This window comes from Marmota flaviventris, chromosome 12 (assembly GCF_047511675.1).
Source record: "Marmota flaviventris isolate mMarFla1 chromosome 12, mMarFla1.hap1, whole genome shotgun sequence".
Classification (NCBI taxonomy): Eukaryota; Metazoa; Chordata; class Mammalia; order Rodentia; family Sciuridae; genus Marmota; species Marmota flaviventris.
Window position 1 is genome coordinate 31,479,113 of NC_092509.1, and position 18,094 is coordinate 31,497,206.

General features: G+C 35.3%; 1 protein-coding gene and 1 non-coding gene across 2 annotated transcripts in view; both read left to right on the forward strand.

Moving 5' to 3' along the window:
* Positions 1 to 18,094, forward strand: part of C12H10orf67 (chromosome 12 C10orf67 homolog) — a 122,287-nt gene that overhangs the window by 49,032 nt on the left and 55,161 nt on the right. Inside the window, exon 9 of the mRNA XM_034636807.2 lies at positions 12,447 to 12,506. Coding sequence (XP_034492698.2) covers positions 12,447 to 12,506 — 60 coding nt within the window. The remainder of the gene's footprint in view (positions 1 to 12,446; positions 12,507 to 18,094) is intronic.
* LOC114087226 (U6 spliceosomal RNA) lies at positions 6,086 to 6,191 on the forward strand. Its single transcript, XR_003581763.2, has one exon. It is a non-coding gene; the product is annotated as a U6 spliceosomal RNA (small nuclear RNA).

Here is an 18,094-nt window from a genome sequence, read left to right on the forward strand (position 1 = left end):
AAAGCCCAGAAACAGACCCTGTGGGTCACATATGGTGAATGGATTTCTGACAAGGTGTCAAGACAATTCATGCAGTAAAGGATAATCTTTTCAATAAATGCTGCTGGAACAATTGGACAGCTCTAAGCAAAAAAAAAAAAAAAAAAAGAACCTCAACTCCTCATAAAAACCTGAAATTGGGGGCTGGAGCTGTAGCTCAGTGACAGAGCACTTGCCTAGCATGTGTGAGGCACGGGTATGATCCTCAGCACCACATAAATAAACAAAGGCATTCTGTCCATATACAACTACAAAAAAAGTTTTAAAAAAAAACCTGAATTGAATCCAAAACTTAGATATAATAGTTAACACTACTAAACTTCTAGAGTAAGGCATAAAAGAAGATCTTAGCGTCTACAGATTTGGCAGTTTCCTTAGCATTAATTGCCTTCATCAATTTTTTTTTTTAAATTTCACTGTTCATAATGTTTAAAAAATGAATAAGCAAGCCTTGGACTATGAGAAAATATTTATAAAATATATCCAACCAAAGATTTGTGTTGTAGAATATACAGACTTCAAAATTTAATAATATGATAAATAACTCAATTTTTTTAAAGAGTGGACTATTTGAACAGACACTTCAATAAACAGATGGCAAACAATGACATGAAAAGACACTCAACATCATTAGTCTTTAGGCAAATGCAAATTAAAATCTCAATGCGATGCCACTATATACTCAATAGGAAGGCTAAAATTTAAAAGCCTAACTATGTCAATTTTTGTCGAGGATATGGAGCAACTATAACTCTCATTCACTGCTGAGAGGAATGTAAAATATACAGCCACATTGGAAAATATTTTGGCAGTTAAAAAAACTTCTAAAAAATCTATGCTTGCATATGATCTGGCCATTCTACTCCTAGGTATTTCTCCAAGATAAATAAAGGCATATGTTTACATAAAGGCTCATATAAAAATGTTCTCAGCAACTATTACTACTCAGCAATATGAAGGAATTGATTACTCTTACACACCACATTAAAGATGAATCTCAAATTATACTGAGGGAAAAAAGCCAGAGAAAGCAAATAATACATTTGTATGGTTCAATTTATTTAAAATTCTAGAAAATAAGTACTAGTACATAGTGATAGAAAGCAATTCAGTGGTTGCCTAGTGATGGAGCAGGAAAGGATATCATTTACAAAGGCACAAAAGGAAACTTTTGGGAGTGATGGATATATTTATTATCTTGATCATAGTGGTGGTTTCAAGAGTGTAAACATATTTCAAAACTCGTCAGATTGAATGTTGTAAAAGTATAGTTTACTGTAACTCAATATTGATGTAAAAAATACAGAAAAACAATAAAATTAAAGTATTTCAAGTTCTTTTGAATTATTTTGAAGATGAGTAAAACTATTGCATTTACATTTTGATAAGTTGAACATGCAAGTTGCAATTTATAGACTAAAAGAATGGAAGAATTGAAACCAATATTGTAACTTACAAATTACTTAAAGGACAAAAATATTGGATGATTAAATAGTCACAATTAATCTGAAAACAATGTATAAATGAATTGAAATTATTCTGAAAATCTAAGACTTAACGTTCAAAAATCTGACATTCCAATTCAGTGCAAAATAATGGAGAAAATTCATCTGATTACTTAATAGTACAGGGGAAAAAGTAGTTGATAAAATGCAGCATCCACTTATGGTTAAAAATAAAATCCACTTCTTAGTTAATTAGAAATAGAAAACTTTTTTAATCTGGTAAAGGCTATCTATGAAAAACTTATCAAAAAACACAATTGATGGTAAAATATTGATAGTTAGATTAAAATGCTGGTTCTCTCATTTTTACTGCAATTGTATTGGAGGTATTAACTACCTCCTTTCAGTAAGGCAAAGAAAGGAAATAAAATGTATGAAACTGTCAATATCCACTTTTGTAAGCTCAATACACAAAAAACCATAATTATTCCTATGTCACTCACCAATGAAAAATGACATTTTTAAATGATATACATTTATAGAAGTAGCAAAAAATGTAAAATAATAAGAAATAAATCTAATAAAATATGTTGACTCAATGAGAAACATAAGGGAACGCTTAGAAAAATGGAAAGAATTGGGTTAGAAGACTCAAATTTTTTAAAAAATAATCATTTTTCTCTGATGTATAGATCTTGTCTATTTCCCATAAAATTTCAGAAGGTGTGTTTAAAATTTGATAATCCATGTAATATGCATAGTAAAACAGGGTCAAGGATAGCGAAGATGCCTTCTCGGAACTTCAGAAACAAGTTGCTAATTAACAAACAAAATGTGTGATTCTCATAAAGCAAAATAAACAGACCAATATGACAAAGATCCCAGAAGCAAACATCAATGTGTATATGAACCTTTAATCAGTGGGCAAAAGATGAACTTTTCAATGAATGACACTGTAACATCAGTGTTTATAAGGAAAAATGAAATTCTGTCTCACTTTACACCAAAGACAAAATTGAAAAAAACCCAGAGTAGAATTTTAAAGTATCAAAATTTAGAGAGTGATGGAAGACAGTATTTTCATATGATGGAGCCCAGAGGATTTTTTCAATAAACCACTGGAGTCTAAATTATAAAGAAAAAATTATAAATTCTACATTGTTCAAATGGAGAACTTTTCATCAAAAAACTATGTAAAAATCAAAATACAAGTCACAGAATTGACAATGTATCAGTATCCTAAAATTGAATAAAATAAAAAGAACTCACAGAAGTTCATTTAAGAAATGGCTGATAACTTCCTAAATTTGGTGAAAGACATAAACCAATAGATTTGAGAAATTGAGGAAATTCAAAGTAGGAGAAATCTTAGAAAACCAAACCTAGACACATCATAATTGAAAACTAAAGACCAAATATCTATCTATCCCTATATATCTTTAGAGCAGCCAGAGAGAAACAAGAAAAATTTGAATGAATTGTATTGTAATGAAATGCAGATTTAAATGATATTTCTTGTCTGAAACCATGGAGGCCAAAAAAGAAGTGACAGAACATTTTTCAAGTATTGAAAGAAAAGAACTGCCAACTGTGAATTATATATCAGCCATAACTACCCTTCAAGAATAAAGGAGAAATAAAGACATTCTCAGATGGAGGAAGACTAAGAGAATCTGTTGCCAGTAAAATTGCTCTGATGGAATACTAAAGGAAGTTATTTACACAAAAAAAGAAATGTTGACAGAGAATGATTTGATCCAGAGTTTAGGGGGGAAGAAAAGCACATCAGTGGGCAGAAGTGAGGGTAAATATCATAGACTCTCTTGGGTTTCTGAAATCAAATTTCATAGTTGATGCAAAAATTATAATACCATCTAAGGTGTTATCTTCATTGTAGAGGAAATATTTAAGCCAATTATACTTTAAAAGTAGAAGTGGTAAAGAGACCTAATTAGAGTAACATGTCTACACGTCACTGGATGTTAGGAGACTGATAAATTATATATGTGTATTGTAAATACCTATTGTGGCACTAAGAAAACTATACAAAACACGACACTCAGAAACAATAAATAAACCATGATGGAATCTTTCAAAATATGCAAGTAACCCACAAAAGGTAAGACAAAAGGAAAGGCTTAAAAACAAAGGAAATATACAGAAAACAAATAATAAAATGGCAGACTGAGCCCTAAAGTATCAACAATTACCATAAATGTAAATAGTCTAAGTATATCAATTAAAAGATAGATATCGGTCAAGTGGATTAAGAAACATGATCCAGCCAGGTACAGTGGCACGTGCATGTAATCTCAGCTACTCTGGAGGCTGAAATAGGAGGATCACAAGTTCAAAGCCAGCCTGGGCTACTTAGTGGGATCCTATCTCAACATTTGAGAAGGACTGGGGATGTAGCTCAGTGTAAAGCAGTTGCCTTGCCTTCATGAGGCCCTTGGGTCCAATCTCCAGAACCACCAAAAAAAAATTTTTTTTTCCAGTAATATTTCATGTATAGAAAATGTACTTAAAAACCAATGACCTAGGTAAATTGAAAATAAAGGATGGGAAAGACAGTTTTTAGACATTAATTTCAAAATAAAACACAGAACTGAGCCTGTCAATTTCAGATAAAGTGGACTAGAACAAATAGAATTACTATATACAAAGAGGAACATTGTATAATGTTAAAAATATCAATGGCCCAAGAAGACATCAGGATCCTAAATGTGTATAGGTACACACAATAGTCTCAAAATACACAACTACTGATAGAGCTGAAAAAAAGAAAAAGACAAATCCACAATTTATCACTGGGAAATTTAAAACATCCTCTCAATAATGGATCATACTACTAGACAACAAATCAGTGAAGACATAGAAGAACTGAAAACCGGAAAGCTCAGCAATGAATAGGATCTGACTGTCACAAGGAATATCCAGGCAATAACAGTAGAATGCGTATTTTCTCAAGTCCCTATGAAACATTCACCACTGTACACTATGTCCTAAACCATAAAATTACTCTGAGCCTATTTTAAACTTTTTAACTTTTAACCAGATGCAGTGACAAACACCTGCAATCCCAGCAACACAGGAGGCTGAGGCAGTAGGATTGCAGATTCAAGGCCAGCCTCAGCAACCTAGCGAGATCCTGTCTCAAAATAAAAAATAAAAAGACTGAGGATGTAGAGTGCCCAGTGTTCAATCCTCACTACCACAAAAAGTAAATAAATAAGAAAATTTTATATAATATGTTTCTAATTAAAATGGAATCAAATGAAATCTGTAACCGAAAGACGAGAGATAAACCTCCAAACACTTGGACATGAAACAACACATTTCCCCCAAATCCATGGGTTAAGGGAAGTCTCAATGTAAAATTTTAAAAAAGAGAACTGAATGAAAATTAAGACATATCAAATATATAAGAGACCGCTAAAGCCGTGCTAAGAGAGAACCATACAGCATCAACTGTTTACAGTAGAGAAAAAAACAATGTAGGTTTTTTTTTTTTTTTTAAGAGAGAGAGCATTTCAGTATTTATTTTTCAATTTTTTGGCGGACACAACATCTTTGTTTGTATGTGGTGCTGAGGATCCAACCCGGGCTGCACGCATGCCAGGCGAGCGCACTACCGCTTGAGCCACATCCCCAGCCCAACAATGTAGGTTTTTACCTCAAGAAATTCGAAAGAGGAGAGCAAAACAAACCCAAACAAGAAAGAAGGAAATGATACAGATAATAGCAGAAAAAAATCAAACTGAAAATAGGAAAACAACCAGGAAAAATCAATGAACAAAGAGCTGATTCTTTGAAAAAAAATCAATAAAATGGTTGTATCTCTAGCAAGTCTAATAAATATGGAAAGAAATGAGCAAAAGATACAAACCTTCAGAGCAAATGATGAAAGGGATTACAACACAGAAAGTGCAACCTTTAACAGGATGACCCAGGAAACTACAGACAACTTTATGCTCATAAATTTCATAACTTAGAAAAAATTCCTTAAAAGCCACTAGCTATCAAAATTCGGTCAAGATTAAATAGATAGTCTGAATTGTCCTACAACCATAAAGAAATTGAATTCATAATTTAGAAGCTTTTGAAAGGAAACTTAGTTCTGGACGAGTTCACTAGAAATTTCTACCAAACATTTAAAAAGCTAGCATCAATTTTATACACTATATTCAGAAAACAAAAAAGGAGAGATTCCTTTCCAATACATCTTGTGAAGCTAGTATTACCATGATATCAAAACCAAAGATAGTAGCAAATATTAGTAAATCAAACCTGCTACTGTGTGAAAAGAATCATACATTGTGATTCATCAATAAAATTCATCACATCAGCGTGCTAAAGAAGGAGAATCGTATGATCCTGTCAATCTATGCAGGAAAAAAAATTGTTTGGAAAAAATGTCCAACCCCCAGCTGTTTTAAAACATCAAAGGTTTTGACAAAGGTTTTGTGCGAAGTGTACAGTATAAGTAGAGGTTATTGTTTTGGGCTATGAATGTCCAGTTGCTCCAGCAGCATATTTTAAAAAGGTCAGCTTTCCTCCACTGAGCTGCTTTTACGCCTTTGTTGAAAATCAGTTGAAGAGTGTTTGCTTTGGCAGCACATATACAAAAATTGGGCAATAGAGAGAAGACTAGCCTGGTCTCTGCTCAAGGATGACATTCACATTCATGAGATGTTTCTTTTTTTTTTTTTTTTTTTTTTTACATTTGAATCAGATGGGATATAATTTCTCATTTTTCTGAGTTTATTTTTTGTGATACACAAAACATTCAATTTTGCCATAGAATTTGAAAAAATAAAGCATAAAATTATCATAAATAGCTGTGAGTGGGTATAAGGTATAAAAGCAGTTTGACATTAATATAAAATCATGACAAGTTATATAAAGACACTGATTGTTTTAGAAACCAAAGTTAGTTCAGTTTAAAAAATAGTGGAAACTAAGTACTTTATACTGTTTCTTTATATTGTTTTTAAGTACCTTTATATAATCAAAAGTAATGACAAAATCGACATAGAAGATAAAAAAGGTAATAGGCAGGAATAAAAATTTCACCATATAAATTTATGAAACACAAATTAAGGGAGTTTAGTTAATAGTAGACAATACTATAAGACAAAACTGGTAAAGCTACAGTAGTAAGTTCTTCCTCATTAGTAATTTAAGTATAAATAAACTATTATGTAACACTAATCAGAACACAAACATGACCAAGAAGATTAAACATAATAATAGGTTAACTATGTCAGATCTAAATCAATGGAAGATTCTCTTTAGATCCATGGTCACAAATAGACTAAAAAAAATGGATGAAAGATATATTACATTTAAAATTGTAAAAATGATAATAAGTATATAAAATACACAAAGTAAAATATTATATAAAGATAAATACAGCCAATCCCTAGAAAATAATACGATGTTTCATATTTTTAAAAGAAGAAAGAAATTGTCATTTGCTGGTAAATGAATGGAACTGGAGAGCATCATGCCAGATTAGCCAGACTCAGAAAGTCAAGGGTTAGATGTTTTCCATCTTATATGGAAGCTAGAGAACAAATATAAGCAAGGTGTCTCAATAAGAGAAGGGAGGCCAAGATTACAGAAGTTGTGGGGAGAGGTTCAGCCCATCCTTGGCTGACTAGTCCTAGCTCTAGGCCCAAGATGAGGCAGAACATCATGGCAGAAGGGTGTGGTGCAGGAAACTAGCTCCAGACATGGCAACCAGGAAGCAGAGAGACCTCTGCTCACCAGAGACAAAATATAAACTGCAACACCTATGTCCCCAGTGACCTGCTTTCTCCAGCCACACCCTACCTGCCTACAGTTACCACCCAGTTAATCCATATCAGTGGATTAATCTACTGGTTAAGTTACACATCTCATAATCTAATCACTTCACCTGTGAACATCCTTGCATGGTCTCACACATGAGCTTTAGGGGAACACCTCATGTCAAAACCATAACAATGTGTAAAATACAAAATTACAAAGATTTAGAAAAATAGAGAAGAAAATCTTTGGAATGTAGAGCTCTGAGCCAAGAGTTCTTAGGCCTAATACCAAAAGCACAATCCATAAAAGGAAAGATTGATAAATTGGACCTTGTCTTAGCCTACTTAGACTACTGTAACAAAATACTAGGCAGTAAGTATCTTCAACAACATTTATTTCTCACAACGCTGAGGCTCAGAAGTTTCAGACCAAAGTGCTATCATTGGTATCTTGTGAAGACCTGCTTCCTAAGTTAAAGGCAACTCCTCCTGTCTGCATGCTTACCTAGCCTTTCCTCAGAGCATGCTTATGAAGGAAGAAAGAGACAGAGACACCTGTCCTCCTTTTAAACAGGCACCAATCCCATCATGAGGCTCCTACCTTCATGACCTGATCTAGACCATTTTAGTTCTAAAACCTTGTTTCCTAATCATTGCATTGGTATTGGTATTAAATCAACATACAAATTTTGAAGTGACCCAAACAGACGTCATCAAAATTAGAAACTTTTGCAACATAAAAGCACATGTGAGCCAGGTTCAGTGGCACACATTTGTAATCCCCGCAACTCAGGAGGCTCAGGCAGGAGGAGCACAAGTTCCTGGCCAGCACATTCACTTAAAGAGACCCTGTCTAAAAATTAAAAAAAAAAAAAAAAAAGGACTGTGTCTTACTGGTGAAGTGCCCATAGGTTCAATCCCCACACAAAAAAAACACACACATGTGAAGCAGATGAAAAGATAAGCTGCAGACTTGGAAGAGGAAATTTTTGTAGGCCGTATTCTAACAAAGGGCAAATATCACATTGTGAAAACCTCCAAAAACTCAACAGGGAAAAATAAAGTCAAAACAAACCATTCCAGTTAAAAACTGGGCAAAAACACAAACAGATGTTTTACTGGAGAGACACATGAAAGATGTTCAATAATATTAACCATGAAGGAAATGCAAATCAATAAGATATTACTACACACCTATGAAATTGTTAAGTTGAAGGAGAAAAAAAATAGTGGTAATAGTAAGTGTTGGCAAGGACACAGAGAAAGTAAATATCTAGGGAAACAGTTTGGCAATTATTAAAAACTAAGCATGGGACTACAACACAATCCAGAAGTTGTTTCTTGGATCCAGTCTGTTCTCAGATACATGCTTTGTAGATATTTTCTTCCCAGCCGTGCTTTTTCTGATTATTATTTTAACAATGTGTTTTGATGACAAAATGTTTTTGTTTTAAAGTCTAATTTACCTGTTATTATCTTTGATGAATATTCCTTTATATACATTTAGAAACTTTGTCTAACCTAAAGTCAAGAGGACATTCTTTTATGATTTTTAAGCTATTATGATTTTAGTCTTTTGTTTAACAATATGGTTCATATTAATTTTTGTGTATGGTGTAAGATAAGGGTCAAATTTCTATTTTTCCCCAAGAAAAGTTATCTATTTATTCCAACACTATTTGTTGAAAATCTTTTTCTTCCATTGTATTGATGGCTTTGGCATCTTTGTTAAAAATCAAACAGTGTACTTTTAAGTTCTCTATTCAATTCTAATGATTTTCAATCCATATGCTAGAACCACAGAATTAATATAATTTTATAATGAATATTGAAATCAGGTGCAGTAGCTCCTCCAACTTTGTTCTTTTTCAAAGTCATCTTAAAAATTCTAGATCCTCAGTATTCTTGTGTAGATTTTAGAAATAGCTTGTCTGTTTTTACCAAAAAAGAATTGGCATGATTATGATTATAATAAATCTATAGTTTGGGCTGCCATTGTGGCTCAGTGGTAGAGCACTTACCTTGCAAGTGTGAGGCACTGGGTTCAGTCCTCAGCACCACATAAAAATAAAATAAAGATATTGTGTTCACTTATAACTAAAATTTTAAAATAAATAAATAGATCTATAGTTCAATTTGAAGGGATTGACATATTTATTATAGACTGAGTCATTGAATCCATAAGCATGATATATACCTCCATTCATTTAGTTCTCTTAATTTTTGTTAGCAATGGACTATCATTTTCAGGGTAGAGATCTTGCATATCTTTTGTTAATTTCCTAAATATTTATATTTTTGATGCTGTTGTAACTGAAATTGTTTTTATAATTTATTTCTAATTGTTTGGTACTAGTATATACAAAAATACAATTATTTTTATGAAAAAATACTGTGTTTTTGTTATGTTAAATCATTTTTGCATTCCTAGGCAAAATTCTGCTTTGTTATGATCTCTTATACCTTTTATATATTGCTATATTCAATTTGCAATCGTTTTTTGAAGATTTTGGAGAAAGTTATTTTTAAACCATCATAATGGAATTTAACTGTATTAGGCTTGAGTTCAAACCCACTGAGACCATGTAATACAGTTCTTCATTGGCATTAGTAACTAAACTCCCAGATTGAAAGTTGTTATATCTTTTCGTTGAGTTCTGCTCAATGTTCAAGATGAGAAAGATTTTTGGATATCCATTATAGTTGTTAATCAGATACCAATGAAATTAATCGTTAAATGTATTTCTCATCTTTTAGTTAGTTCCATCATTTAATTTTAAATAAGTTTAGTCATAATTCAAATCATTATTCATAAATCCATGCTATGAGTAAAAATCTTAAAATTATTGAAGCATTGATTGGTAGTATTTTTCTGATACAATGCTTTTATGCCTGGAAATTAACATTAATTAATTTTTTTTTCTTTTTTTGAAATTTTTTTTATTGGTTGTTCAAAACATTACAAAGCTCTTGATATCATATTTCATACATTAGATTCAAGTGGATTATGAACTCCCATTTTTACCCCAAATACAGATTGCAGAATCACATGGGTTACACATCCACATTTTTACATAATGCCCTATTAATAACTGTTGTATTCTGCAACCTTTCCTATCCTCTACTATCCCCCCTCCCCTCCCCTCCCATCTTCTCTCTCTACCCCATCTACTGTAATTCATTTCTCTCCTTGTTTTTTTTCCCCATTCCCCTCACAACCTTTTATATGTAATTTTGTATAACAATGAGGGTCTCCTTCCATTTCCATGCAATTTCCCTTTTCTCTCCCTTTCCCTCCCACCTCGTGTCTCTGTTTAATGTTAATCTTTTCCTCCTGCTCTTCCTCCCTGCTCTGTTCTTAGTTGCTTTCATTATATCAAAGAAGACATTTGGCATTTGTTTTTTAGGGATTGGCTAGCTTCACTTAGCATAATCTGCTCTAGTGCCATCCATTTCCCTGCAAATTCCATGATTTTGACATTTTTTAGTGCTGCGTAGTACTCCATTGTGTATAAATGCCACTTTTTTTTTATCCATTCATCTATTGAAGGGCATCTGGGTTGGTTCCACAGTCTAGCTATTGTGAATTGTGCTGCTATGAACATCGATGTGGCAGTATCCCTGTAGTACGCTCTTTTAAGGTCTTCAGGGAATAGTCCGAGAAGGGCAATAGCTGGGTCAAATGGTGGTTCCATTCCCAGCTTTCCCAGGAATCTCCATACGGCTTTCCAAATTGGCTGCACCAATTTGCAGTCCCACCAGCAATGTACAAGAGTACCCTTTTCCCCACATCCTCGCCAGCACTTGTTGTTGTTTGACTTCATAATGGCTGCCAATATTACTGGAGTGAGATGGTATCTTAGGGTGGTTTTGATTTGCATTTCTCTGACTGCTAGAGATGGTGAGCATTTTTTCATGTACTTGTTGATTGAACTAACATCATCAAAATGGCGATATTACCAAAAGTTCTCTATATGTTTAATGCAATGCCAATCAAATCCCAACGGCATTTCTTGTAGAAATAGATAAAGCAATCATGAAATTCATATGGAAAAATAAAAGACCCAGAATAGCAAAAACAATGCTAAGCAGGAAGTGTGAATCAGGCGGTATAGCGATACCAGATTTCAAACTATATTACAGAGCAATAGTAACAAAAACAGCATGGTACTGGTACCAAAACAGGCGGGTGGACCAATGGTACAGAAAAGAGGACACAGAGACTAATCCACAAAGTTACAACTATCTTATATTTGATAAAGGGGCTAAAAGCATGCAATGGAGGAAGGATAGCATCTTCAACAAATGGTGCTGGGAAAACTGGAAATCCATATGCAACAAAATGAAACTGAATCCCCTCCTCTTGCCATGCACAAAAGTTAACTCAAAATGGATCAAGGAGCTTGATATCAAATCAGAGACTCTGCGTCTGATAGAAGAAAAAGTTGGCTCCAATCTACATATTGTGGGGTCAGGCTCCAAATTCCTTAATAGGACACCCATAGCACAAGAGTTAATAACAAGAATCAACAAATGGGACTTACTTAAACTAAAAAGTTTTTTCTCAGCAAGAGAAACAATAAGTGAGGTAAATAGGGAGCCTACATCATGGGAACAAATTTTTACTCCTCACACTTCAGATAGAGCCCTAATATCCAGAGTATACAGAGAACTCAAAAAATTAAACAATAAGATAACAAATAACCCAATCAACAAATGGGCCAAGGACCTGAACAGACACTTCTCAGAGAAGAACATTAATTAATTTTAAAGTACAATTTTATTATTTTATGAAGTTTCACTATTAAATTCTTAATTTTTTAAAATATTAAAATAAGGCCTTGGATTTACAGCTATTATGATATTGTATCAAATTATCACCTCATAAATAATTAATATGTGTCCCTTTAATCTGTAATCCTTAAAGCAATAAATAAATGCTAATAACCTTAAATATACATAATTCACTTATTTTTAGGTGCTTTTTATTCCAGATACAAATTTGTTTTTCTTCTAATTCACATTCAGTAATAAAGCTCATATTTCTATAATAGTTTCTACAGTGAAATAGTTTTAAGTGCTACTCTTTTATTGCTTAAGATTTTAAAAAATTCTCCTTTGTAATTTTCACAAATGATAAAAAATAATATGGTCTTTCATTTCACAGATTAATAAACAGAAAGAAGACATGGAGCTTAGAAGAAAGTACGATAGTGTAAGTGTCCGGGTTTGTATTTAATCAATCAATCTCTCTCTCCATCTGTTCTGTGCCGCCCTTCTCTTGGCATCTGGGTTAGAGAATCTATGCATACTGTACTGAGGCTTTCCACTGCTTAATGTTGGGGTTTAAAACAGAAAAAATGCTTGAAAGTGGAGCAAGAGGTGTGAATAGGTAACAAGGAACTGACTGATGAGCACAGGTGGAGGAGAGAGAAAGTGAGCCGAGGAGCAAACGAGCCAGGTCAAGGTGTTGTCTGTAGGCTGCTCCTCTGGCTCCACACCCTGCCCTTCCTTCCTGCCTCCTACTCCCCTTCCTCCAGCCCACCTTGATACAACCTCAAGCTACCACCTCATCCCATTCCACAGGGACCCTGCCTTCCCAGGTGCTTCCAAAGCACATCAGTCTGTTGCCATGTGTGTCTTGGAATGCTAGGATTCGTGGTTGGGGTGGGGGGGGCGGGGGTAGAGACTTGAATCCAGCCTGCAAATTGAGCCAGGCCAGGGCAGACCTTGGAACTGGGAGCAAGAACAGAGTCAGGCCCTTTGGGGCTGAAAACTTCAACTCAGAGTTTCCCACTCAGGGGAGGGAAGAGAGCATAGATCTGAGGAATGACATGAGAATGACTAAGTTGGTTCTTTTTGTGTGTCAGAACCTGAAAACAGGCTGGGGAAGAGAAGGCTCTTTGTCCCCGTGGCCCTCCCATTCTGGGACTTTATCCAGGAGTACGACACCCTTGAGGCCACACTCTGCTGCCGCTCGTAGTACATCACCTGTTAGGACTAAAAAAGTGAAGCTTTCAAAGAAAACTACAAAGGAAGAGCCTCCTCAAGAGGTAAGAACTGCTTACATAGCCCCCCCGCCCCCCCGCCCGCCACCTTTCATGACATCTAGGTGTGCACCGGTCTGGTGAGCTGTAATACAACTGCTGCCTCACATCCCAGAGCCCAGCATCAACCAGGATGACCATCTCAACACCCCTGAATCTCACCTAAATCTGGCTGTTACCCAGCATGCCCTTTTTAGTCTTTCCCAAGAGGATGTCAGTGTTCCTAGGAAGTGAGGGAGAAAAAGCTGCTTGTTGATTGGGTGGCGAGAAGGGGAAGTTTTAAGCTTTTTTGCACAGGAGCAAAGGGTCATCATCTCTCTTTACAGGTTGCTCGTTTCTTTTTCCACTGGGGAGTTGTGTTCTGCAGCAGGGATTTTGAGCTTGTGTGGTGAAAAGGTCATTGGGACCAGATGACTTGGCTGTGTCTGCGCATGTCCATTCTTGAAAAGCCAGATTCAAAGGTCCTTGAGTAAATTCTGGAGGTTCTTCTGAAAAACAACTTCATCATTTAGTTCTTTAAGAAATTTTTTTGTCAGGATGTGTCCAGGACTTAGCCGGTTTCAAGGGGCTCCAGTCCCAAGCTTTGGACTTGTTGAGCCTGTGGCCAGGCAGCATAACATCTCGGAAGGCTAAGTTGGTGGCCATGAAATCGGTTATGTGGCAGGGGTCTGTGGTCAGAGGCTCTAGAAGGGCCTGGAAGGACTGTACAGTGGGGTCCGCAACTGGGGCAAAGCAGCTGAGCCTCCCATCTCGAAATCCCAGCAGCAGGGGGCAGCCACAGCAGAAGGCACCCAAGTCTCCACAACAGGAGCCCTAGAATTCCAGCTCAGAAGCTCCAGTGTCCTCAATTTACAGATAGATCCTGAGCATCTGAAGTCAGAGGCATGAGGAGTGGAGATACCCTCTGTGTTCCCCCCAGTAAAAATGCACCAAAAAAGAAAAGACAAAGATGACTCAGGATCTCTGTCTGAGAAGGTGTCATTTCGATAGGATTTTCTCTAGTGCCACACTCTTTTCTTCTGATTGTAATGATTGTTATCTGGATTTTTCCAGAACTTAACAGTACATTTTGTCTGCTGGAGAGACTCTGAAGTTAATGTGTAACAATAAGTAACAATTGGACTGGGGGAGGGGAAGGTGGCCTAAGCTGGTATTTACATCTTTATATTAATTGACTCGTAAAGTGAAATATATTTTTCTAGGTCTTCACTACTATTAATCCCATCGTTATGTAATATGCATACATTATACATTATTATTGTTAACAATAATATTGATACTATTTTCTGTTCTTATAAGCTCTCCTATATATGTGGCTTATTCTTCAGTGTATATTAACACTATACATATACACTCCAGTTATAATTTTTCTGCTTCTAATTCTGTAGAGGTAGCTGGGCCTCTTAAAAATTATCTTTAAAGGGTTTTACAATATTTACTATGTGTAAATGACCAAATGGAGAGCTTGCTGCAGGAACTTTTTACATCAGTCATTTAACTTATCTCATTAATCATACTTATTTTTTGAAATCTGTGTCATTCGGTGGGAACAGGGCACATGGTGCACACAGCGGAGCACTCAGTGATAAACTGAGTGTTTAGCCAGTCTGAAAAACATGATATGAACATTGCCGTCTGATTTCTATGTATGCAAGATTTCACAACATAAAATTTGTGTTTGTACAGTGCCCTTGGGTAACGTTTATTTTTTGATATCTGTAAAACGTTTCAAATACTGAGGTTTCACGTATCAAGGTTAAATTTGATTCCCAGGTTTTCCTCCCCCTCCTAACCCTACCCTAAGTAATTAGTTAATTAAGGTTGCACCCAGTAAATGCTTCCCTGGAAGACTTCTGAGCTTCCATGAGGTAACCTGGTCTATATGGATGGAACATATGGTGTGTGCTTAGATCTGCAGAAAGCATCAGGGCCCTTCTGTGTGGGAAATGGGACAAGAGACAAAGTCAATTGTGTTCCCATTCTTAGAGTTCTCGCAATAAAGCAATTTTTCCAGACAAAAGACTTGAATAAAAGCTCTAGAATATTGTTTTTAACATTCAAGAAATGTTCAGTAAAATATTTTTTTGCAATCATTTTGTGATTCTGACCATGGTCAGCCTTCAAGCTAGTAATTTTTTAGAAAATTGTTAATTACAGGGGATAGAATTATTATTATAGACTAGGCAGGTAAAGGAAAACTATTGCCTTCCGAAATTTACAATTCCTCTCCCTGCCACACTTTTGTTTGGTTAAATTGCACATGAAATTTAAAATAAACTGTAACAGAAAAGAAAATAATAGAAACTGTTCATTGTTTGATTATTCCATTCTTTTGGCTTGGCCTGATTAAATCAAGCTGTTAATGGTTTTTCCAAGCAATGTGAGAAAGGCAGCCCAGCTCATTCTTGATCTGGCAACTTTGAGCAGTTGAGTAATAGAGAGAGAGAATGATCTGCATGCATGCGTGGTCCTCAGAGGTTGTCAAAGGTGCCTACTGTATTTTGGTGGACTGTGTTGACACAAAAGAATTTCACTTATCATACTGGATTTTTGTTTCATTAGCATAAATAACTTGAAAATGTGGAGATAATTGAAATCACACACCACAATTACTTGTTTTATTTTAAAATCAAAATTTTCATTTGTCACATTTAAAGTAAATTCATCTTTAGAGTCTGTTCTCAGAGGCCAAAATTGAAAACCTGAGCAATATCCTGTTTAAGATTCAACTGAAAGGAAACTCTTATATTCTACATTGTTTTATTCTGGGAAGTTTAATGATGAATTAAATATATACTTTCTATATATATTTGGAACTGAAAATATCTTGGTGAGAATAATATTTAATATTTGTTGCACATTTTTGAAAAAATATTATTTGTTAAACATCACTTGAGAGATTTTGTGCTTTTGCTCTTCTTTATTTTGCTGTGAAAAACAATCACAACATTTTATTTGTGAAGTTTATATTATTTTAGCATAATTTAAATTAAGGACTAAAGATTTTGCTCTGTAAGTCAGGAATAGATAAATTTGAGATTTGGATAATTTCCTGTTTTTCCCCACATACTCTCACAGTGGGCAGATGCTAGGTTCTGACTTCATGTGACACTGACTGGGTGGTAACATAAGCGTCATGCTGGACATGCAGGGACCCATTTTACCTCTTGTGACATGGTGCTGCTTTGTTCTACTTATCTGGGCTTCAGCTGTGGGTTTCGCTCCAGTTCCCACTGGGAGCTGAGGCTAGCCCTGAACACTAGGTCATTTGCCTAGTCTTGGGTCTTTCTCCCCAGAAGACTGAGCATTTGACATGCTGTCACTCATCCTGATTGCCATTATTGCACATGCCAATGCTACTGCTTGGTGCTGTGTGCTGTGAACTCTTTTGGTATCAATGCTTGCCAGAGCCAGGCCAAAGATGGCTGTACCCTTCTGACGCTGGCATTGGACTATTGGCCAGTCATTTTGAATCCAGTTCTACCAACTTGTCAGTTTCTTCAATCCTGGTGTCTTCAGCCCCAGATTCTCCAGGTCTCACCTTTCCACCCTGGAAACTCATCAATAGAGGTTAAAACACAACCCATGTTTTTTCTTTAGGAATTGATGATGGTTGTTAAACTTTTCTTCATTGAATACCTTCTTTGTTTTCTTTTCCTTAATGCAATCTCTGTTCAAGAAAACTGAACTTGAGCTGGGCACTGTGGCGCACACTTGTAATCCCAGCAGCTTAGGAGGCTGATGCAGGAGGAAAGTTCAAAGACAGCCTCAGCAATTTAGTGAGGCCCTGTCTCAAAATAAAAAAAATTGAAAAATGGGCTGGGGATGTAGCTCAGTGGTTAAGCGCCTCAGAGTTCGATCCCTGGTATCAAAACCAAAACAAAACAAAACAGAAAACTGAACTTATTAAGGTTATTTGTTTTGCTTTACTTACTTTATCACATATTCCTTCCAATTTGTATACCTGAACAACCTCAGATAATTATTAATATCTCACTGAACTGATTTAATTCTAGGTAAATACAAAGTGTTAAATTTTATTAGCCTGTGCAGCTTAATTAAGGAACAAAGGCACACACTTATTTAAGCTTCAAAAATCTTTAAAATAGCTTGAGGATCTACTTCACCAACCTCAGTGTGGGAATCATTTCTCTTTTGAATGTATACACACACACACACACACACGCACGCACACACACACACACTTACTTCAGTCACCAGATTAACTGAAGTCCATAATATTCATCACATTAGTTTCAAATAACTCCTTTTCCTCTTCCTGAACTGGAATGGAAAATGAATTTAAAGATGTAGAATATAAAAAAGAATCATCTATACCCAATGCCATGAATGTTATGGACTCCACTTGACCCAGTGGTTGCGTATATACAGTGTGCATTTAAATTCATGCTATCAGAACTGGACATGAGCTTAAACAACCTCAAGTGTAAATTTGAGAATATACAAGTGGATTCCAGTCAAAATATATAACATTTCTACCTGGTTCGCATTAAGTAAATCATAAGCATATTTTCAAGGTGATCTTAAAAAAATCAAGGTTAGAAAGATATCAATACAGGGATTGAGATTTTTATATAACCATTGGAAGAGTTAGGAGAACAGAATCTTAAAAAACAACAAAAGATATTTTAGACTGAAGTACTTCTCAACAGCTGGTTGAAAAGTAGTCAATAAAAAGCTGATGCATGGGGCTGGGTTTGTGCCTCAGTGGTAGAGTCAGTAGTAGAGCGCTCGCCTTGTATGCATG